Here is a 21,187-nt window from a genome sequence, read left to right as displayed (position 1 = left end):
TAATTCAAGAGGCATTTATATTTGACCAGAAAGAATACATTTTACTTGGCTATAGAAATGTCTAAGCACTAAAAAAATTTCCTGCCGCTCAAAATGATGTGGTAACCAGCTCATGTAGACTCTTGTTCTTGTAAATGACTCAAGTATCAGTTTGCACATTTATTGTCCTTTCTTCTCAGCATCTTTTTCTAGCTCATTTCAGCAGTTGAGGCACAGGAGTTGTACTGTTTGCTAGCAGAAGCTCTGACAGCAAATGATTTATCTACCTGCTGGTGTACAAACAGAAGTAATATTGAATATAAAGAAAACCTGGCCAAATTATGTCATAATATTAACTGAGATGTTACAAAAGTAATTATTGGCTTAGATTCTATTCCATTATCTTGTTGGGAACAAATACTTTCCAGATTAGGTATTATCACAGGGCCGGTACCAAATAATTTTAAGCACGTGGTATCTGATGAGTACACAAGAAAACTAGGATCTGGCAAAGAGTGTTCACAGCTGATATTACAATATGCTGTAAACCACACCAGAACCAGCAAAAATCCAGAAGCAAGGAAGTAAAAATCTAGGCACCTCAGTGACTCTAATAAATCAGAGGTAAGGATCAGCAGTGAAGTGGTTTGAGATGTTGTACTTCCTGCCATTCTAATTAGCTATCACTTACCTCTTTGAGCTTCAGTTTCTCATCTGTAAAACAGAGTAATGATTCCTGCCCATGTAATGAAGTTGTAATAGAGACTGAGAGAGATAAAGGATGTGAAAGGCATTTATAGAATGCAGGTGTGGGGTGAGCCAAGGACTTGGATCTAGGAAAAGGATAGCAGAACAGTAAGCTAGCTACGCAGTTGCTCTGGCGGGGAACCAAGAATTGATTGTATAATTTTAGAAATTATATGCAAACTTCTGTGCACATTTCCCAAGTGTTCTTCAGTCATACTGTTAGTTGTACTTTTTATTTCTTGGCATGAAAAAGCAAAAGATAGAAGAAAGTTGTAAGGTCTTTGCGGCATACATAGATGTATCAGAATGAGAAAATTCCTTTATCATGCTTTTTTCTCTGTTAATATAGACATGGACTCAGTACAGTATAGTACTGTATATTGGTGTGTTTGAGCTCTCATTGTGCTGTTTGATCCTCACAGCAGTTTTAGTCTCTGTGTTAGTGAGAAACTAAAAAGGGTAAATGACTTGCCTAAGGTCACAGAGTGGTAGGGCTTGGACTTGAAGTCATTGATTGTCTTTTTTTTTTTTTTTCTTAGACAGTTGGTTTCTATTTATTTACTGTTTTATTTTGGCTGCACTGGGTCTCTGTGACACTGGCGGGCTTAGTTACCTGCGGCATGTGATGTTTTAGCTCCCCAACTAGGGATTGATCTGCATTCCCTGTATTGGAAGGCAGATTCTTAACCACTGAACTGCAAAGGAAGTCCCTGTTGCCATTCTTTATAGCTCATAGTTTTGCCCACCAAAGGGTGCTTATTTCTAATGTCTTGATATTTAAGAACTTATAGGGATTCCCTTGTGGCTCAGACAGTAAAGAATCTGCCTGCAGTGCGAGAGACCTAGGTTCGATCCCTGGGTCAGGAAGATCCCCTGGAGAAGGGAATGGCAACTCACTCCAGCATTCTGTCTGGAGAATTCCTCGGACAGAAGAGCTTGGCAGGATAAAGTACATGGAGTTGTAAAGAGCCAGATGCAACTGAGCATCTAACACTTTCAATTTCAAGGAATATTTTAAACTCATTAATTATTTATGCTATTAGAATAAGCTGAGTACCAGCATTATAGAGATATTCTTACCAATAATATATCAGTGAATTAATCAGGATTTGTGTGCAAATAGTATAAACTTATCTCTCACTAACTTAGGTAATTTATTGACTCACACAATGGGGTAGGTCCAGAAGGTGAGCCCCATTCATCTGGAACCTGTGGTTCAAGTGACACATTTCTCCATCTCTCACTCTGCTTTACCTTACGGTGTCTTCCTTCTCAGGTAGACTTTTCATGTGGTGCAAAGTGATCTCCCAGCAGCTCCAGGCTAACATGCTACCCCATTGTATATGACTCAGAATGGAAGCATAATTATCTCAGTAGCTGTAGATTCTCTGAAAGGGGCACTGATTGGCTGTGCTTAATCCCGTAATACCCTGGGAACAATCACATTGTCACCGCAGGAGCCACACTCTGATTGGCCTTGTGGATGATGGAGAGCCCCTCCAGGTTGGAGAGAGGTAGTTCCTGCAGTGAAAAGATACAAGGCTGAAAACAAACACAAAAGCATTAACAGGCGTCCACTATAAAAATAGATTTTTTGTGCAAGTTAAAGTGTGCTTTGAAAAATAAGAAAAAAAAAATTTGAGGAAAACCTAACACAGCAAATATTACAGGTAAAATGGTGATAGTAAAATTAATTAAATTTTGAAAGCAAAAGAAGAATCACTGGTCTTCTGTAACATTTGTCTTGTAGCCAAGCACTGCTTAACACACTTTACATATATGAACTTAGTTGTCCCAAACCTTTAAGTAGATACTATAATTGTTTTCATTTTAAAGATGAGGCAGTGTGGACATAGAGGGTTAAGTGGCTTCCCCTAGTGGGCTAGGTTGCAAATCTTATCAGCCGGCTCCAAGCTCTTACCACTGCATTTATTGCTCCTTGATTATCCTTCTAATAAATTTAGCCATGCTTTCACATTAAAATCTTAATATGCTCTCCCTAGCTTAGAGCTAATATAGCAACACAATTTTTCCTAATGTCTAAAAAGACCGGGAAACCCGATGCTGTAGTGGCAAAGGCCTGAACTGAGAACTCTCCCACTCAGCATCTTGGTGACCTCATCCAAGTTACTTACTATCTCAGGTCTCAGTTTTCCTGTTTGAAATACAGTGATACAAGTTCCTAATTCACTAGGTTAATTATTAAATGAAATTGCACTGGCAAGTAGTTAGCAGAGTGGTTGAGACAACTAGATTACCTTAAATGTATCGAACACTTTGTATTTCAATCACTTTACATGATCAATCGATCTGTGTATATGCACATATATATATGTATTTGTTTATGCACATGCATATATAATTACACATGTAACTAAACACATATATTTAATTACAGTTATATATATAACCAAATGCTTATATAAATTATCTATAGTTAAACAAATGTAGCCAACTACTTGTGGCTTATATAGTAAAGAATCTGTCTGCAGATTGTCTTTGATTGTGTGGATCACAGTAAACTGTGGAAAATTCTGAAAGAGATGGGAATACCAGACCACCTAACCTGCCTCTTGAGAAATCTGTATGCAGGTCAGGAAGCAACAGTTTGAACTGGACATGGAACAACGGACTGGTTCCAAATAGGAAAAGGAGTACGTCAAGGCTGTATATGGTCACTCTGCTTATTTAACTTCTATGCAGAGTACATCATGAGAAACGCTGGAGTGGAAGAAACGCAAGCTGGAATCAAGATTGCCAGGAGAAATATCAATAACCTCAGATATGCAGATGACACCACCCTTATGGCAGAAAGTGAAGAGGAGCTGAAAAGCCTCTTGATAAAAGTGAAAGAGGAGAGCGAAAAAATTGGCTTAAAGCTCAACATTCAGAAAACGAAGATCATGGCATCTGGTCCCATCACTTCATGGGAAATAGATGGGAAAACAGTGGAAACAGTGTCAGGCTTTATTTTTTTGGGCTCCAAAATCACTGCAGATGGTGACTGCAGCCATGAAATTAAAAGACACTTACTCCTTGGAAGGAAAGTTATGACCAACCTAGATAGCATGTTCAAAAGCAGAGACATTACTTTGCCCACTAAGGTCTGTCTAGTCAAGGCTATGGTTTTTGCAGTGGTCACGTATGGATGTGAGAGTTGGACTATGAAGAAGGCTGAGCGCCGAAGAATTGATGCTTTTGAACTGTGGTGTTGGAGAAGACTCTTGAGAGTCCCTTGGACTGCAAGGAGATATAACCAGTCCATTCTGAAGGAGATCAACCCTGGGATTTCCTTGGAAGGAATGATGCTAAAGCTGAAGCTTCCGTACTTTGGCCACCTCATGCGAAGAGTTGACTACTGGAAAAGACTCTGATGCTGGGAGGGATTAGGGGCAGGAGGAGAAGGGGATGACTGAGGATGAGATGGCTGGATGGCATCACGGACTCAATGGACGTGAGTCTGAGTGAACTCCGGGTGTTGGTGATGGACAGGGAGGCCTGGCGTGCTGCGATTCATGGAGTCGCAAAGAGTTGGACACGACTGAGCAACTGAACTGAACTGAACTTGTGGCTCATATAGTAAAGAATCTGTCTGCATGGTGAGAGACCTGGGTTCCGTCTCTGGATCAGGAAGATCCCCTGGAAAAGGAAATGGCAACCCACTCTAGTATTCTTGGTTGGAGAATTTCATGAACAGAGGAGCCTGGTGGGTTACAGTCCACAGGCTCGCAAAGAGTCAGGCACAACTGAGTGACTTAACACTTTCACTTCTATACAGATTAACTAAGAACGTGTATATATATGGAATTTAAAAGATGATAACAATGACCCTTTATGTGAGACAACAAAAGAGACACAGATGTAAAGAACAGACTTTTGGACTCTTGGGAGAAGGCGAGGGTGGGATGATTTGAGAGAATAGCATTGAAACATGTATACTACTGTATGTGGAATAGATCGCCAGTCCAGGTTCGATGCCTGAGACAGGGATCAGGGCCGGTGCACTGGGATGACCCTGAGGGATGGGATGGGGAGGAAGGTGGGAGGGGGGCTCAGAATGGGGGACACATGTGCACCCATGGCTGATTCATGTCAATGTATGGCAAAAACCACTACAATACTGTACAGTAATTAGCTTCCAATTAAAATAAATACATTAATTTATAAACCAAAGAATGCATGTATACAATAAAACACTCCAGAATGAATTATATGGTTACAGATTATTGCATAAGAGGAGGCTTCAGGTAATCATGGGAAGAGAGGAGTTCAAGAACATTTGTGTTCATTTTAGGGCAGTGTTGTGAGTTGCACTTTCATCATTGAGACCATTTGACCTTTACTGTGTGCTCTGCTCAGTCGCTCAGTTGTGCCTGACTCTTTGCAGCCCCATGGACAATAGTGTGCCAGGCTCCTCTGTCCATGGGATTTTCCAGGCAAGAATACTGGACTGGGTTGCCATTTCCTACTCACGGAATTTTCCCAACCCAGGGACGGAACCCGTGTCTCTTGCACCTCCTGTATTTGCAGGCAGATTCTTTATCACTGCACCAGTTGGGAAGCTTATCCAATACCACTGTCAATAACTAGACATAGCCTCTTTCTCACCTCCAGCTTTTATCTTATACTAGGTTAAGCTTAGTCCTCAGCACATAGACACTATGACCTTTCTCAGTCCCTTGAAAGGACTCTGCACCCATTTTAAAGTAGTTGCTTGGTTAGCACATTTACTTTGTCTTATGGAAAGGGAAGCCCATTATCACTTACACATTTTTTAAATTGTTGTGGTTGTCCAATCGTTGCCATGTCCAACCCTTTGCGACCCCATGGACTGTAACACACCAGGCCTCCCTGTCCCTCACTGTCTCCTGGAGTTCGTCCTAGTTCATGTCCATTGAATTGATGATGCTTTCCATCCTTTGCCTCCCTCTTCTCCTTTTGCCTTCAGTCATTCCCAGCATCAGGGTCTTTGTCAGTGAGTTGGCTATTCACATCAGGTGACCAAAGTTTTGGAGCTTGAGCTTCAGCATCTGTAATCAGATGAAATTAGAGGATTGCACCTTACTATGGGATCGTGCAGTTGGACATGACTGAAGCAACTTAGCAGCAGCAGCACCTCACTTGATCATGTACCCATATGCCATTTCGTTCATTGCATTTTTAGCATTGCCACAGGAGCAAGAGTTAGGCCAGGCTATCCTCCATGTTTGTCATATCTGGTGCATAATAAGAGTGACTTGGGTGGATACTGCCAAAAAGAAACCCAGAAAATTGCAAGCGACACTCAATGTATAACTTAAGAAATAGGGACCAAGGATATAGAGCTTCGAATCAAGAAATGGAAAAGCTAGCTAAATAGTCAGAAAATAGGAATATTCACAAGTAGGCAAGGTAGAGGTTTACTAATAATTTTTCCAAAGAACCTCCTTGATTATGGCTCATTTTAAACTACCTGTAATTGTCTAGTTCTGAGTCTATAGCAGACATTTTAAGTTTGGCATGTCAAGAGGAGCTGGTTAATAAGGAAGGTTCCCAGACTGCACCCCCATAAACTGCCATCTTGCTCTGAGAATGAAAGAAGTCCATGAAACACACTTTCTAAAACACTGCTCAGATCTCCTAAAAGACATGATGGCTGACAGTGCTCTAAAAAATGTTTAGTAGGTTTCTAATGTTCAGATTTAGATAAATTAAAAGTTTCTCTCATTTGTAAGATTTTTTCTATTCATGTCATTTTCTTTATCAGATGTTTAATATCAGGATATATGATTTGTTCCAAATGTTGAATGTATTTCAACATAAACTTCCATGATAATAGTAAGAAAAATTGGTAAGAAAAAGCTTCTTGATAAACTTCCACTTACAAGCCTAAAGGAGAAAAAACACCCCAGAAAATGCAAAAAGTTGTAAAATAGTTATGTGTAATAAAGAAGAAACTAACGTGTGTCAAGATTTTGAGCAATGAAAGAAATACAGGGAAAGAGAATCCTTTTAACACTTGAAAATTTTCTCTTGAGTGGACATCAGTTCAGTTCAGTTCAGTTCAGTTGCTCAGTTGTGTCCAACTCTTTGCGACCCCATGAATCACAGCACGGCAGGCCTCCCTGTCCATCACCAGCTCCCAGAGTTCACTCAGACTCAACGTCCATCGAGTTGGTGATGCCATCCAGCCATCTCATCCTCTGTCATCCCCTTTTCCTCCTGCCCCCAATCCCTCCCAGCATCAGTCTTTTCCAATGAGTCAACTCTTCACATGAGGTGGCCAAAGTACTGGAGTTTCAGCTTTAGCATCATTCCTTCCAAGGAACACCCAGGGCTGATCTCCTTTAGAAACTGGTTTGAGTGGACATGCTGCTGCTGCTAAGTCGCTTCAGTCGTGTCCCACTCTGTGAAACCCCAGAGACGGAAGCCCACCAGGCTACTCTGTCCTTGGGATTCTCCAGGCAAGAACACTGGAGTGGGTTGCCATTTCCTTGTCTAATGCATGAAAGTGAAAAGTGAAAGTGAAGTCGCTCAGTCGTGTCCAAATCTTCACAATCCCGTGGACTGCAGCCCACCAGGCTCCTCCGTCCATGGCATTTTCCAGGCAAGAGTGCTGGAGTGGGGGTGCCATTGCCTTCTCCGTGAGTGGCCATAGGTATAGAAATTTGATGCTATAGAATATAGGTTTTTATGTTATAGGAGGCATGAGATGTAATCATACAATTCATAATGGTGATATATAAATTGTTCCACATATTGTTTATTAGTTTTAAATTTTAGAAAACCTTTAGACCATGCATGTCTAACTTCATAATACTTATGTGATGTGTATATGTGTGCTCAGTTACCTGTGTCTGACTCTTTGCGACCCCATGGACTATATAGTCCATGGAATTCTCCAGGCCAGAGTACTGGAGTGGGTAGCCTTTCCCTTCTCCAAGGGATTTTCCCAACCCAGGGATCAAACCTAGGTCTCCCACATTGCAGTCAGATTCTTTACCAGCTGAGCCACAAGTAAAGCTAGGGTGGCCTATCCCTTCTCCGGCGTATCTTCCCAACCCAGGAATTGAACCAGGGTCTCCTGCATTGCAGGAGGATTCTTTACCACCTGGGCTATCAGGCAAGTGTGAAGGGCAAATGAATTCTCCTTTTCTGCATTCCTTCAGCTGGTCAAGATCCTAACACATGCAATTTAAATTATTCTGTTTTATAAATGACTTTATTATACAGCTTTGTTTACCCTTGAGTATATTCTTAGAATAAGAAGCGAGGTGATACTGGTAACCATGTGAAGTGGATTATATAGCTAATGAGGTGAAATATAATTTGCTTCAGTGCAAGTCATCTTACCAGGAGAATGATGACAAACCTGCAGTGATAGGAGAGCCTCTGTTAGAGTAAAAATTCATTTCCATCATCAAATTGAATTGATGTGTTCAATTAGAGACACACGGTAAATTTGAGGAAGGTTAGTAATAGACCATGACGATCACCAGATAAATTACTATTTTTTCCTTCTGAGTTTTGATATTCCTTTATATGCCATTAGGGAGGAAAGCAGGCAGTAATCAACACAGAGGCAACCTCGGAAATTGTCTCACAACGAGCTCACGACCCCTGCAGACAGGGATCATTTTCTGTGCTTGCAGGTGAAACCTGAAGAAGCACCTATTCTCAACTCACCTGCTGTGTTGTCACTGCTCAGCTTCAGAGTCACATGGTTAGTTGGTGTAATCAAGAATTAAGATCAGATGTAAAGCCTTGACATATGTGATAAGGAAAAAAAGGAAATGCTCTTGCATTAATCCTATAACTTGTCTTTAGTTCAAAATTATCAACCTGTGATGGTGCACCCGTGACACAGGTTTTTCCCACTGTGTGATCTGACAGTCTCAATGGTAATATTTCTTCTGCATCTTCTGCCTGATAAGCACAGCTGTAGTTTATTCTTCCATTTGGTCTCAGTCCTCTGCTGACATTTAGGTTCAGTCCAGAATATATGGCATCCCAAGGCATAGAATGGCTATAATAATATACCACTAAATTTATCCAAGCATCTAGATTTTATTTTAAAAGCATTTTCTTTTTGCCATTCAGTGTGGTAAATTCAAATAAAATTGTTCACAAGTGTGTTTTTCCCCTAGAAATTGGAGATGAAAAATACAGCCAGTACAAACACAAAGCGAAGCTAAATAAAAGCCTAGCCCCATTACCACATGGTATGTTGTCAGAATCCAACAGCGTTCCAGAACGCTAAGCACTTAAGTTGGAAGTAGCACTTTGCCATGAAAAGGAACCAGCTGTAGGTCCCTCTTTCACTACATATTGTTCAAAACAAAAAATAACCCCATTGAAAATAAGCCTCGGGTAGATGAGACCGAGAAATCCAATGGTATGAGAAACAAAAGAAAGACAATTGTCATTTAAAAATTAAACTGTGTTTGTAACAGTTTATGAGGCTTGCAGATCCAGCAAGCCTGCTGAATATTAATGAATAGATTGATTTGTCAACATATTAGCACCACTGTCAGACGTAACAGCATGGAGGAGATACGAGGGGACAAGGCAGTGAACTACTTAAAAATGCTTGGCTGGCTACGACGAGATTCATGATTGATCAACTAAAGTCAACGATATGGGTCAGGACTTCCACTGGGTTTTACCACTTTAAACAACCTCTATTAGATATTCTAGAATTACTCATGTTTAATTTTATTTTAAAACAGCGTGCTTTTTGTTCAGTAATAAGAAACTTTAAAATTTTGAGCCAAAGGTATACAATGGTTTAAATAATATTTGCTTAGTAGACTGCATTTTAAAATATATGTATGTTTGTTTATATAATGTAATTTTACATAGTGTGTGTATATATATATTGTTTATAAACATATTTCAAATTCCAAATAAATATCTTAAAAGGTGTCCTACCAGGAAAGGAACCATTTGATAACAAAATATAATTAATGAGGTTTTTCTCTAACAAATGATAATTTGTAGAGAGGAACTGATTTGAAGAAGTTTTAGCAAGAACAAAATTTCTGGGAGAAATATCAATAACCTCAGAAATGCAGATGATACTATCCTTATGGCAGAAAGCAAAGAGGAACTAAAGAGCCTCTTGATGAGGGAGAAAGAAAAGAGTGAAAAAGCTGGCTTAAGACCTCAACATTCAGAAAACTAAGATCATGGCATTTGATCCCATCACTTCCTGTCAAATCAGTGGAGAAGCAGTGAAAACAGTGAGAGACTTTATTTTCTTGGGCTCCCAAATCACTGCGGATGGTGACTGCAGCCATGAAATTAAAAGAGGCTTGCTCTTTGGAAAAAAAGCTATGACAAACATAGACAACAAATTAAAAAGCAGAGATATCGCTTTGCCAACAAAGGTCTATATAGGCACAGTTATGGTTGTTCCAGTGGTCATGTATGGGTGTGAGAGTTGAACCATAAAGAAGGCTGAGTGCCAAAGAATCCCTGCTTTTGAACTGTTGTGCTGGAGAACACTCTTGAGGGTTCCTTGGACAGCAAGGAGATCGAACCAGTCAGTCCTAAAGGAAATCAACCCTGAATATTCATTGTAAGTACTGATGCTGAAGCTCTGATACTTTGGACAAGTGATGTGAAAATCTTGGTGCTGGGAAAGATTGAGGGCAAGAGAAGGGGGTGACAGAGGATGAGATGTTTGGATGGGATCATCAACTCAATGGACATGAGTTTGAACAAACTCCAGGAGACAGTGAAGGACAAGGAAGCCTGGCATGCTGCAGTCCATAGGGTCGCAGAGTTGGATACAACTGAGCAACTGAACAACGAGGTTCTTACAAAACTACTGATACCTGCAAGTTGCTCCTCTGAAGATTTTTTAGTTTGCCTTTGACTTGAGTATCAGCATTTAAAAAACACCCAAAAGCCAAAAATCTCTTTGAAGTGAAAATGAAAGAAAGAAAAAAAAAAACCTCAAACTTCATTAGAATAATATAAGTATATTTTAATTGAGATTTTAAAATTTTTGTATCAGTTTGGTATCAGCTGGGGGATGCTGTATGTTGCATTTAAACAATTCATATTTCCAGTATTGTTTTTCTAGTCTTTAGGAGGAAATTAAATTGAACATGAAGCAAGAGAGTACCCAAGGATGGAGTAACTTTCTACAGAGGAGAGAACTGGGAAAGACCCGGCTTGAGTCTCTAAAGGTCTTGCACTTCATTGGATTGCAATAATTGACTCAGGAACGAGTGAGATGATGATTTCCAGCGGCCTTGTTTGCTGCTGGCAGCCTCTGGTTTCAGCCCCTGAGAGGAGAGTCCCAGTTAGTGTTGCTGGGCAACAGCTTGCTGGGTTGAGAGCTGGAATGTGAAGGGTTGCAAAACGATTTTTAAAATAAACACACAACTTACCATCAGCATGAAGCAAGCCAAAGGGAGAAGTACTGAGCCTACAGGATGACAGGCGGTGAAGCAGAATGGAAAGGGGGAAAAGAAAACAAGGCGCTCGGTGGTGACCAATGATGACTCCAACCCAGGAGTGATAGTTTTGATCTGGCTTCTAATTTGAAAATCTGTACCTCACTAATCTGCAGCTGGACAGAAGACAGTATGGAAAAGCAGTTCTTTATACTGCCTTGTCTGTACAAAACAGGTCAGCCCCAGAGTTTCACAGATAATTTATCTTGTGTCAAATAAACATTGTAAAATAAGCATGATCTGTCCTGCAGATATTCTCAGCATTATTCTGATTTTCTGATGGAAGCCCCTGATCCTGTGATCTGTTTGTAGAGATGTGATGTCCTACCATCCAGGAGTATTTTTAGCCAAAATATACAAACCATATGCACATAATATGGATATTAAAACTTAGAGCTGAGAAAATGCATATTTAAATGTCTAATTAATGTATTCAGTCTACCAAATGCTATTTAGCAAGCATTTTCCTAATATATTAAATGATGCATTTTATTTTAAATATTTATGAAATTGTGTAAAAATGAATATACAATCTGGGCAAGCTTAAAGAAGCTGAAACCTAGTAGGGAAAATGGGGAGACAGGCAGGTACCAAAATGATAAAAGATGGGAAATGGTGGACTTCTGAGGCAGTCCATGGGTTCAGACCTGGCCCTTTGACCTCAGAGGCCCAGGTTTCATCCCAGATCAGGGACTAAAATCCCACAGGCCAAACAGCACATTCAAAAAAAATTTTTTTTTGCAAAATGTAAGGTGACTGAGAGGGGTGACCTGAGGGGCCTATTATGTCTTCAAAAATATTCAGTTCCATTCTTTTTCTGGCCTGTTCTCCAAGTTTTGGAGTCCTTTCAGTTTAGCTATAACACATGCCAGTGTGCCTTCTACGCACTCAGAGCCTGTTGTGTCCATATATGTGGTATTTACTTTGAAATGGAGAATGACTGCAATATAGATTCCACAATTTCAGAGATGATTCTGAATTTTGACACTTGAAGAAAATAGAATCCTTACAATTAAGAGTCTGATGGAACATTTCTTTTCATATTAAGGCATAAAGCCCTTCAGCACCTGTGTATACCTTTTAATTTTATTCTTGTTCAGATATATTTGTACACCTGCCAAACAGGCTGCACAGAACTTCAGCTATCCCCACATCTGCTGAAAGTCCATTCTGGTTAAAAAAAAAAAAAAAAGGAATGTTTGATAAATTTTTCAAATTATTTTACAGGACATTAGGAGAAAAATAACTGTGTTAGCCAAGAATTTGTTGTAGCAAAAAAGAAATATTAGGCATCATAAAACAGATTTTCTTTGCTTTTATTTTAATTTATGGGAAACATTAATATGAATCTATGGCTAGAGACATTTTAGAAAACACAAAATGCTATACTTTTGAGAGGAGGTTCTTTACAATAAAATATAAACCATCCAATTGTTTAAAATTTTCCTATGAGAAAGGAAAAGACTTCTTACATTGTCCCAATGTCGCTATTTGAGGTGCTCAGAGAGCTTGCTCTTAAGACTATTTATTAGTAATATGGAAGGAAGAGATTGAGTTCAAGGGTGAATCAGAGAACAGAGCTCTCAATAAGAGTAGAAAGGCTAACTCTCAGAGTAAATGGGCAGGTACAATCAGAAAATAATTCTACTACTCTCTGAAAAAGTTGATGACGTATTTACTGCAAGAGGAGGAGGAACCAGCCACTGATAGAGAGGAGGGCCTCAAATTGAGAAAATAAGGGAAAGAGGGTGTAAAAGGAAAAAAATATAACTCAAGAGAATGGAGGATTTTCCTGCACATATTTGGCCCCAGACACAACAACAGCTATTCCAAATTACATCTGCTTATTGCCCCAAACTGGAGAATCCAGCCTTGTGTAGCAATAGACTTTATCTCATGAAAAGCAGGCACTTCAATATGTGGTGGCGTGTGCGCTCAGTTGCACCTGACTCTGCAACCCTGTGGACTGTAGCCTGCCAGGCTCTCTGTCCATGGGATTCACCAGCAAGAAGACTGGAGTGGTTTGCCATTTCCTACTCGAGAGGTTCAAACTCACATCTCCTCCATTTAGGAGGCAGATTTTTTACCACTGAGCCACCAGGGAAGCGCATTGGAATAGTTACTTTTTGCTCTATCTATGGAAGGAAGTAATAGGTATCAGGAATTTGAGACTTTCTCTGCTTTCCCAAATATCTCTTTATCATGGGGCTCTATATCTTCCTGGAGCTCCAGGAAACCTGGTTTTCTGCATCCTTCTCACCTTCCACCTTGGGCGCTAGTATCCTGTTCTGACATGCCAGCCGGTCACTTTTCCTTCTAACTTCCCATTCTGCTGCAGTCCTCTTTGTCATTTCTTATTTCCCACTGCCAAACCATGGTCCCTTCCTCCTTGGCTTTGTTTTTGAAAGAAGTTCTCAGAATGGCTCAGTTTTATATCTGTCTTTCCTATTGTCTCTCCTTTCTCCCACCTCTTCAGTTTCAGAGGCAAGTCCTATCAAATTCTCTCTGGATCAGAATACCCAGTCTTGACTTGAGTTTTGGAACTGGAGTTGAGATCCCATTTGGAATTATTTCCCGATGTTGGCTCTTTGGGGGGACTGCCATAGCTACTCCAGTTTTACTCGTTTTTTTACTCCATTAATATTGGCTTCCTTCTCCTCTTAGCTTAGATCTTTACATTTGAGGCTTATACTTAACAGTCTCTGCTGGGAGCTAGTACTTGGGGAGTCGGGTGGGGGATAGTGGTGTCACAAGAGAACACTCAATAGCAACTGTAAACTATGACTGATGTTCAGAGCAGGACATACTATATGTTGAAGAAGCTGACAGAGGTGTTCTTAGAGCCATTGTGGATAATTAGTAAATCCTGAATAAATTGGGAGAGATACCAGGATACTTAGAACAGACCAAAGTTTTCTGAATTTCTAAAAGAGGGAAAGAATGGATTCTGTAATCATTCAGGAAGAAGCTTAATAGTTGTTCTTGTCTAAATCCTAGAATGAGTGGTGAATAGTATGCAAACATGTAGAAAACTGTGGTATTAAGAAGGAAATGACTAAAAACCAATACTAGTCAATATTAGTTTACTTAGAATCTCTTACCTTAGAATAATTACATTCTTTTTAAATAGTTTGACAGATTAGTAGAGTGAGTAATACCAAGGACTGATGTTTCTTAACTATAAGAAAGCATTAGGAAAAAAATCTCCCATGATAGCCTTTAGAGAAGACGATTGCATATGGGCTGAATGAGATACTCTTGGGAGGAAACATTTCTCATTTATCAGTGTGTTCAGATAATTTATAGGCATGGCAGTTGTGAGTTTAATCTATCATAGAGTCATCAAGTTCTGTGTTTAAGCTTTATCCTGAAAAAAGATTCTTAGTAATTTGATTAATACATAGCAGATAGGCTTATTCAGTTTGGAAATGGGATTAGTCCATTCAATGGCAGAGGATCACATCACATTCAGAATAGTCTTTGAAAGCCAAAATGTTGAACTAAAGTCAGAAAGATAGATTAGATTAGAGAGATAGAAAGATCTGTCTATATCTGCGTATTTATGTACACAGGAGTGTGGTAGAAACATAACTAAGAAGAATTTAATGTTTATTGTTGGAAATTTTTTAATTTAATTAGATTTTTACATTATCATCAGTTAATAATGACGAGTTAATGGTATGACGTGGATGTGCATGCCACAGTATTTAAGAGCATGGGTTTGGAATCCGTTCCCCTGGGTTTCATCTTCAGCTGTTACCTGGAAGCTGTCTGACCAAATTTTGTGACCTTTTGAAGTTCCAGTTTTTCCTTTTATATAAAATAGAGGTAAAATAATAACTACTTTTATATGCTTGTTATGAAGACTACCTAAGAATATGAATGTGAAATTTAAAAAAAAAAAGAAAATTTTTTAAAAAAAGAAAATTTTCATCCTAAGCCTTATGAATAATACCTATGTGTTCATATCAAGTTGGCAGCTAATTGTGAGAAAAATTCTGGTCTACTGTGAACAAGAACAGCTGGTAGACATAAAAGTTAGGATGCACAGAGAAACTGGGGAGGCTGAAGGGCAGCTGAAAGAACTGCAGAGAGCAAGGGTAAAGTGAATCACAGTCCCCAAGATCTGAAGAGCTGTCATGTGGAATAGTCAAGTTCTCCATTGCATCTAAAACATAAATAGGATTAATATTGGTAAGTTGTAAAAATGACCACTTTGGGCACAACATAGGAGAAAATAATTCTCGTCACTGGTATCATGAAATATTATTGACATGTGAAATAGTTTGGACCACTGGAGTTAGTCACTAGGACCCTAGCTAGTTACATTTCAGAAATGCTGAAGAAAGCACTTTTTCTTTGAGGAGGGTATTAATAAAAAAAAGTCAAAGATTTAGAATGGTGCATTTTGTCATTTTGTACGTATGCGTATTTTGCCTTTGGAACTGCCTTTGCACTTGGGAGCTTTTCAGAGCTTTATCATTAACTTTTTTATTGCCAGTGTCATTGCCAACAGTAATCCCTTAAGGAAGATCTGGTGAATAAACAGATAAACAAATGACACACACATGTGATGGATATGCTCAATAAAGAGAATATGTTTTAAAAAACACACACACTTTAGAGTCTTTTTATAAAATGAGCTCAGTGAAAGTATTTTGGAGGGTGCATTTAATGTTGGGTTATATGAAACTTGATTAATATAAAGGAAAGGATTTAGGAGTTCCAGAAATAGTGGCCAGTGGAATGGAGCTCTCAAACACTAATGATGGGCCTGTTTTCTGAGCAATATCAAGTTCCCAATATTTAACTAATGTCCATCATTTAATATTTATTTCTGTTTCCTGCTGCCAAGAGCCACAAAATGTATTTGTAAATGCACAAACACACACACAAGTATATAGACACGTCCTGTCTAATTCCCTCCTTATGTCCTAAAGTCTTTTCTCTTGGAGGTATTTGTCACTGGCTTGCTGTGCTTATTCAGGTCAGCTGGGTACTACAGCTGTAGTCGGACTTGTGATTACATGCTTCACTCAGCAGAGCAATTTTTTCATCTTCATATATTTCATTCCCTTCACACACGTCGAGTTTCTCCTCTGGCAGTACTTCCCTCCCCATTAGGCAGTGTGGTTCACTGTTGGGGCCCATTTGGGCACAAACCAGACTTTCTGTCAAGTTACTGTACTCCTACCTTCCTAATTATAGAATTCAAAGCAGAAGGAGTGAATTAATAACATGTCCTTATCCCCTGTGGCATCTGGGGTAGTGTAATGTTGCGACATGCTTGCCGGAGCACACGCACTCTCCTTTCTGCCCTTATTCTCCATTTTTTGCTGTGTGACTTCACAGCAGCCAGAATGGAAGGTGCACTTTACTCACCAGTGAGTAAATCATGTGAATGGATGTTTTAAAGCCCAGGCCCGATACACAGTTCACTGAGAGAACTATACTTTCAAAAGCTCTCTGAGAACACATGCTTGGAATTTGAAATTGTACTAAATACTGTGTTTCCTAAGGAATCCTAGCTAAGGCAATGGTGTAAGAGCATAAGGTTTAGTCGCTAAGTCATGTCCAACTCTTGTGACCCCATGGACTGTAGCCTGCCAGGCTCCTCTGTCCATGGGATTCTCTAGGCAAGAATAGTGGAGTGGGTTGCCATTTCCTTCTCCAGGCTAAGGGCATAGACAGCATTTAAATGTGTGTTGTTACATTTACTTTCTCCAGTGAAAAAATTCTTAGCAGTTTCATTCTGCAGTCCTTCCATGCAAGCAGATACTTTGAATATTAGTATCAAGAGCTACAATTCTAGATTACCAAAAGCCTGTAAGAATCATTTCTCTTTGCCAGATAACAGAATTCTGATTCATTCTGATAGAATAAAGTTATTTTTATTTTACAGGGACTTCTGTAAATGAAGTGTTTTCAGATCCATTCAGAGTGAGTGATGTAGACCAAGGAATTGGGTCAAAGCCTCCTCATTCAGGACTTGGTACTTGAGGAAGTTGGGGAGTGAATTTGCATCTTTGTCAGATACCTGTTTAAGGTATTTGGTAGGGAGATCCATCTCTTAAGAAACTTAGTGACCAGGATAGATTAAGGGAGGGAATGTATTCTTTGGCAAAATGTGAATGTTTCCATTAGTTTGGCAGATTACACTAAATTCTTTTGGGGAGGAAAATGCTAGTGAAAAGAAAGAAATGAGAAGTTACTATCGGAATGAATGGGAAGCATAAGCTAATGAATTTAATAAATAGTGAACTGTTAATGTCGGGACCAGCCCAACAATGAACCGCCCCAAGGGAGTGGTGCTGTAGCAGAATAAAGAAAAAGAAGACTCAGAAATAAAGTGGGGATCAGGGGGCTGATGCCATTCGCAGGCAAAAGCCCAGATCCTAATCCTTGCGTGCCTTTATTGTTAACTTCTACCTCCTTATTCGTGCTCTGGAGGTATCTGTTCTTTACCATCTCAGATCAGGGATAAAGATATAGAACGCACAGGCCTCAACGTCAAACCTTCAGGCCTTTCATGACTTTGTTTAGCCTTTCGGCTAGTGATACCCTTTCTCAGCAACTCCCTCAAGGCTCTGGTTAGGGGAACAGTCACTAATGGTTTTCCATCAGTCACATCAGTACTTCAAGATCTTGTTTTCAAGATGTCTTTCCAGGATGTACTTTTTACTGCTTCCAGCCCTTTGCCTGGGAGTGATGAGAAACTTATTCTTATTTTTCAAAGAGACTCTGTTAATTATAGTACAGGCCTGTGCATAGCATATTCCCTATAGTTAATGGTATAGGCTGAAAATATAGTTTTTGGAAAGGCGATTGACACATGATACTCTAGGCAAAATGCTTTGTAGACTAGATAACTAGAAGAATCACCTTTTTCCTAAATTACACTGTGTTAAAGTCCCCATCAGAGGCTGAGTACAAGGCTGGATGGTTTGTGATTGTGACTTCTTGGAAGAATTGCTGTTAGGTTGCTTCCCTGTCTTCCCTGTGAAACAGTAAAGGCTGATAAAATTGTAACTCAGTGGTTAATTTTAAAAGCGAATTGAAAGAGAGAAGTGTTTCACCTCCTGGATTGTTGGCTTTTTAAGTTGATCATGAGTCATGTCTATGTTGTGCTTTATTTTCTTCCTTTTAAATGTGATGTGCAGATATCTGTCACTTAATTCAAACACTACAAAGCCAATTATGTGTATTCAAACTTTAAACACATTTTATACAAAAATCAGTAAATGCTGTCTCTTGAGTATTAGTTTTATCCTGACATTAGTGCAACACCTTTAAATGGTATATGTTTAAACAAAACTCCAACTTCAGAAAAGTGTATTGAAAACTAAACCAAAAGAATTAGCATCATACTCACAAAGACTCATACGCCTTCCTCTACAGTTATTTTCAGTTTCATTTTTTAGGATCCAAAATAAAGTTAAGGCCAAGGTTTTAGAATTCTCAAGAGGATTTTTCTTCGGGTTCTAGTGTCTGTTATCACTGTGTTGCATTTAACTGTGTGAAAGAGCAGATGTGAAATAAACTATAAATAAATTATATATATGTTTCAGATATATCATCTATTTTTACCAATGATTTCTTTTCAGCCATTGATCTTATCAATAATTTGCTGCAAGTGAAAATGAGAAAGCGCTATAGTGTGGATAAGACGTTGAGTCACCCTTGGCTACAGGTAAAAAATTAATCATCTCAGTTGAATAAGCTTCTAAATATTTAAAGATCTGGATACTATGTGTTAAAAAATCTTGTATCATATTTTCAAAGTATGATTATATCAGTGTGTTTGCCAAAATGCATGCAACTTCTTAGGATTTAATAGTTTCTAACTGTATCAGGAAAAATTGAATAAAAGAGAAACACACCACAGCACACACAGCCCAAAAACAAAATGCAAGAAGGAAGGGTCATAACATAACTTCGAGAACCAGATTTCAGAAGCATCTGTATGTGTAATCCTGATAAATATCCAAGTAGATGCCCATCTGGTCATGCACTGTACTCGTTTGGGAGCTGTATATTTAAATCGTAGTTAATACTTGTAAAACAAATTTATGGTAGATATAAAGCATATGCATCTGTTTGTTCTCTTCAATTTTTTAAAAAATTTTCACATTGAAAATTAAAGTTTAGAAAAACAACCCTCTGAAATACTGAAGGATTATTTGTGGGCATCGAATTTCAAAGGAACACCAACATTCTGCATCGCTTAACTGCAAATACCAACTGCACACCTTCTGATGCATGATATCCTATAAACAATATGCATTTGCAAAGTTTAGGCAAATAGGATGGCTTTGGTGCTGATGCTGTTACTTCAGGGTGCCTTAGGGAAAGCACAGCACAGTTGGAATGGAAGAGAAAAGGGTAACATGTATATTGTGGGAACTAATAACATAAGAAAAAATGCTTTAATGAGTTATAGTCATATCTGGGGTAACACTTTGCAATGTCTTCCTCAGGATTATCAGACCTGGTTAGATTTACGAGAGCTGGAATGCAAAATCGGGGAGCGCTACATCACCCACGAGAGCGATGACTCAAGGTGGGAGCAGTTCGCAGGCGAACAGGGGCTACAGTACCCCACACACCTGATCGATCCAAACGCAGGCCACAGTGACAGTCCTGAGGCCGAAGAAACAGCGATGAAGGCCCTCGGTGAGCGTGTCAGCATCCTCTGAGTTCCATCCCCTATCATCTGTCAAAACACTGTGGAATTAATAAATACATACGGTCAGGTTTAACATTTGCCTTGCAGAACTGCCATTATTTTCTGTCAGATGAGAACAAAGCTGTTAAACTGTTAGCACTGTTGATGTATCTGAGTTGCCAAGACAAATCAACAGAAGCATTTGTATTTTGTGTGACCAACTGTGTTGTATTAACAAAAGTTCCCTGAAACACTAAACTTGTTATTGTGAAGGATTCATGTTATATTTAATGCATTAAACCTGTCTCCACTGTGCCTTTGCAAACTGGTGTTTTTCTTACTGGAGCCTCAATTTGGTAAGAGTCTACAGAACCTGCCCATGAAATAGTTCTGTTCTGTGTGTCCCATTGTTGTCACTATAAGCAAACTCTTGAAGAGTAGATTATTATCAGTGTTCTATGAACAACTCCAGAACTCATGCAGAAAAAATGAGTGATGGAGGCTGGGGGGATCAGGGGATGAATATGCAATCCTAAGACGCAAGTGCATGGAAAAATTTTACTGTATATTTTCAAATCCTTTGCCTGCCTGCTGTGCCTCAGTATATTTAAACTCAAGTAAATGGGCCTGAATTAAGCCCAAATGCCTTAGAAATGTAACTGCCATTTATAGAACAGGTGTATTTCCCCCTTTCTTACAATAACCTGCTGTATTTTAGGGAATCAGCAGCTAAGCAACCTTTTGCCTTTGTGTATTTTTCAACAATAACAAATAAATATTCTTGTGAAAATATGTGTCCATCTGGCTGAATGATTTTCATGTGTGATCGACTCTAGTGTTTTCAGGCCAAGTAGGAGTCATGGTTATCTTATGGCCTAGAACTTAGCTTTATCTACACTGCAGCCACACAAGTATGATTCCAAATGTACTGAAACCTTTCTGTCTTGCATGTCATCTAGTTTCCTATAGAAAAGTGAAAAATTACCAAAACCAAACAGAATACTTGGAGACATAAGAGTATTACAAACAGCAAACTCGATGTAACTTCCTGATTGATTAGAAAAATGGCCCTAATTTCTTTTTAAACAGGTAGGTTTGGAGGTGAACTGCAATAACACATCAACACTGGAAAATTCCTCACGTGAAAGCCAACTTAAGTAATGTTCTTTAGCCTGGGGAAAATAAAACCAGTATTAGACTTTAGCAGTCTTCAAGTGTGTAAAGTCGATACTTGTGGACTGTTTTTCTTTGTAGCAGGATGACAGTGAATTAGCATGTATTACTGTAACTATATCACAGAAAAAATGATAATGTTTGGAATAATTTTATGTGTAGTGAGCCAGCTGAATGT

General features: G+C 39.1%; 1 protein-coding gene across 2 annotated transcripts in view; it reads left to right on the top strand.

Moving 5' to 3' along the window:
- PRKD1 (protein kinase D1) overlaps positions 1 to 20,338 on the top strand; it is a 352,100-nt gene extending 331,762 nt beyond the window's left edge. For both annotated transcript variants that reach the window (XM_068991082.1, XM_068991081.1), the window contains 2 exons: positions 18,776 to 18,861; positions 19,649 to 20,338. In XM_068991082.1, the coding sequence (XP_068847183.1) occupies positions 18,776 to 18,861; positions 19,649 to 19,867 (305 nt within the window). In that variant the 3' untranslated portion in view covers positions 19,868 to 20,338. The remainder of the gene's footprint in view (positions 1 to 18,775; positions 18,862 to 19,648) is intronic.
- The last annotated feature ends 849 nt before the right edge of the window (positions 20,339 to 21,187 follow it).

Source organism: Capricornis sumatraensis, chromosome 19 (assembly GCF_032405125.1).
Source record: "Capricornis sumatraensis isolate serow.1 chromosome 19, serow.2, whole genome shotgun sequence".
In the NCBI taxonomy this organism is placed as follows: Eukaryota; Metazoa; Chordata; class Mammalia; order Artiodactyla; family Bovidae; genus Capricornis; species Capricornis sumatraensis.
Note: the sequence above shows the minus strand (reverse complement) of the source record. Positions and strands in the feature narration are given on the sequence as shown.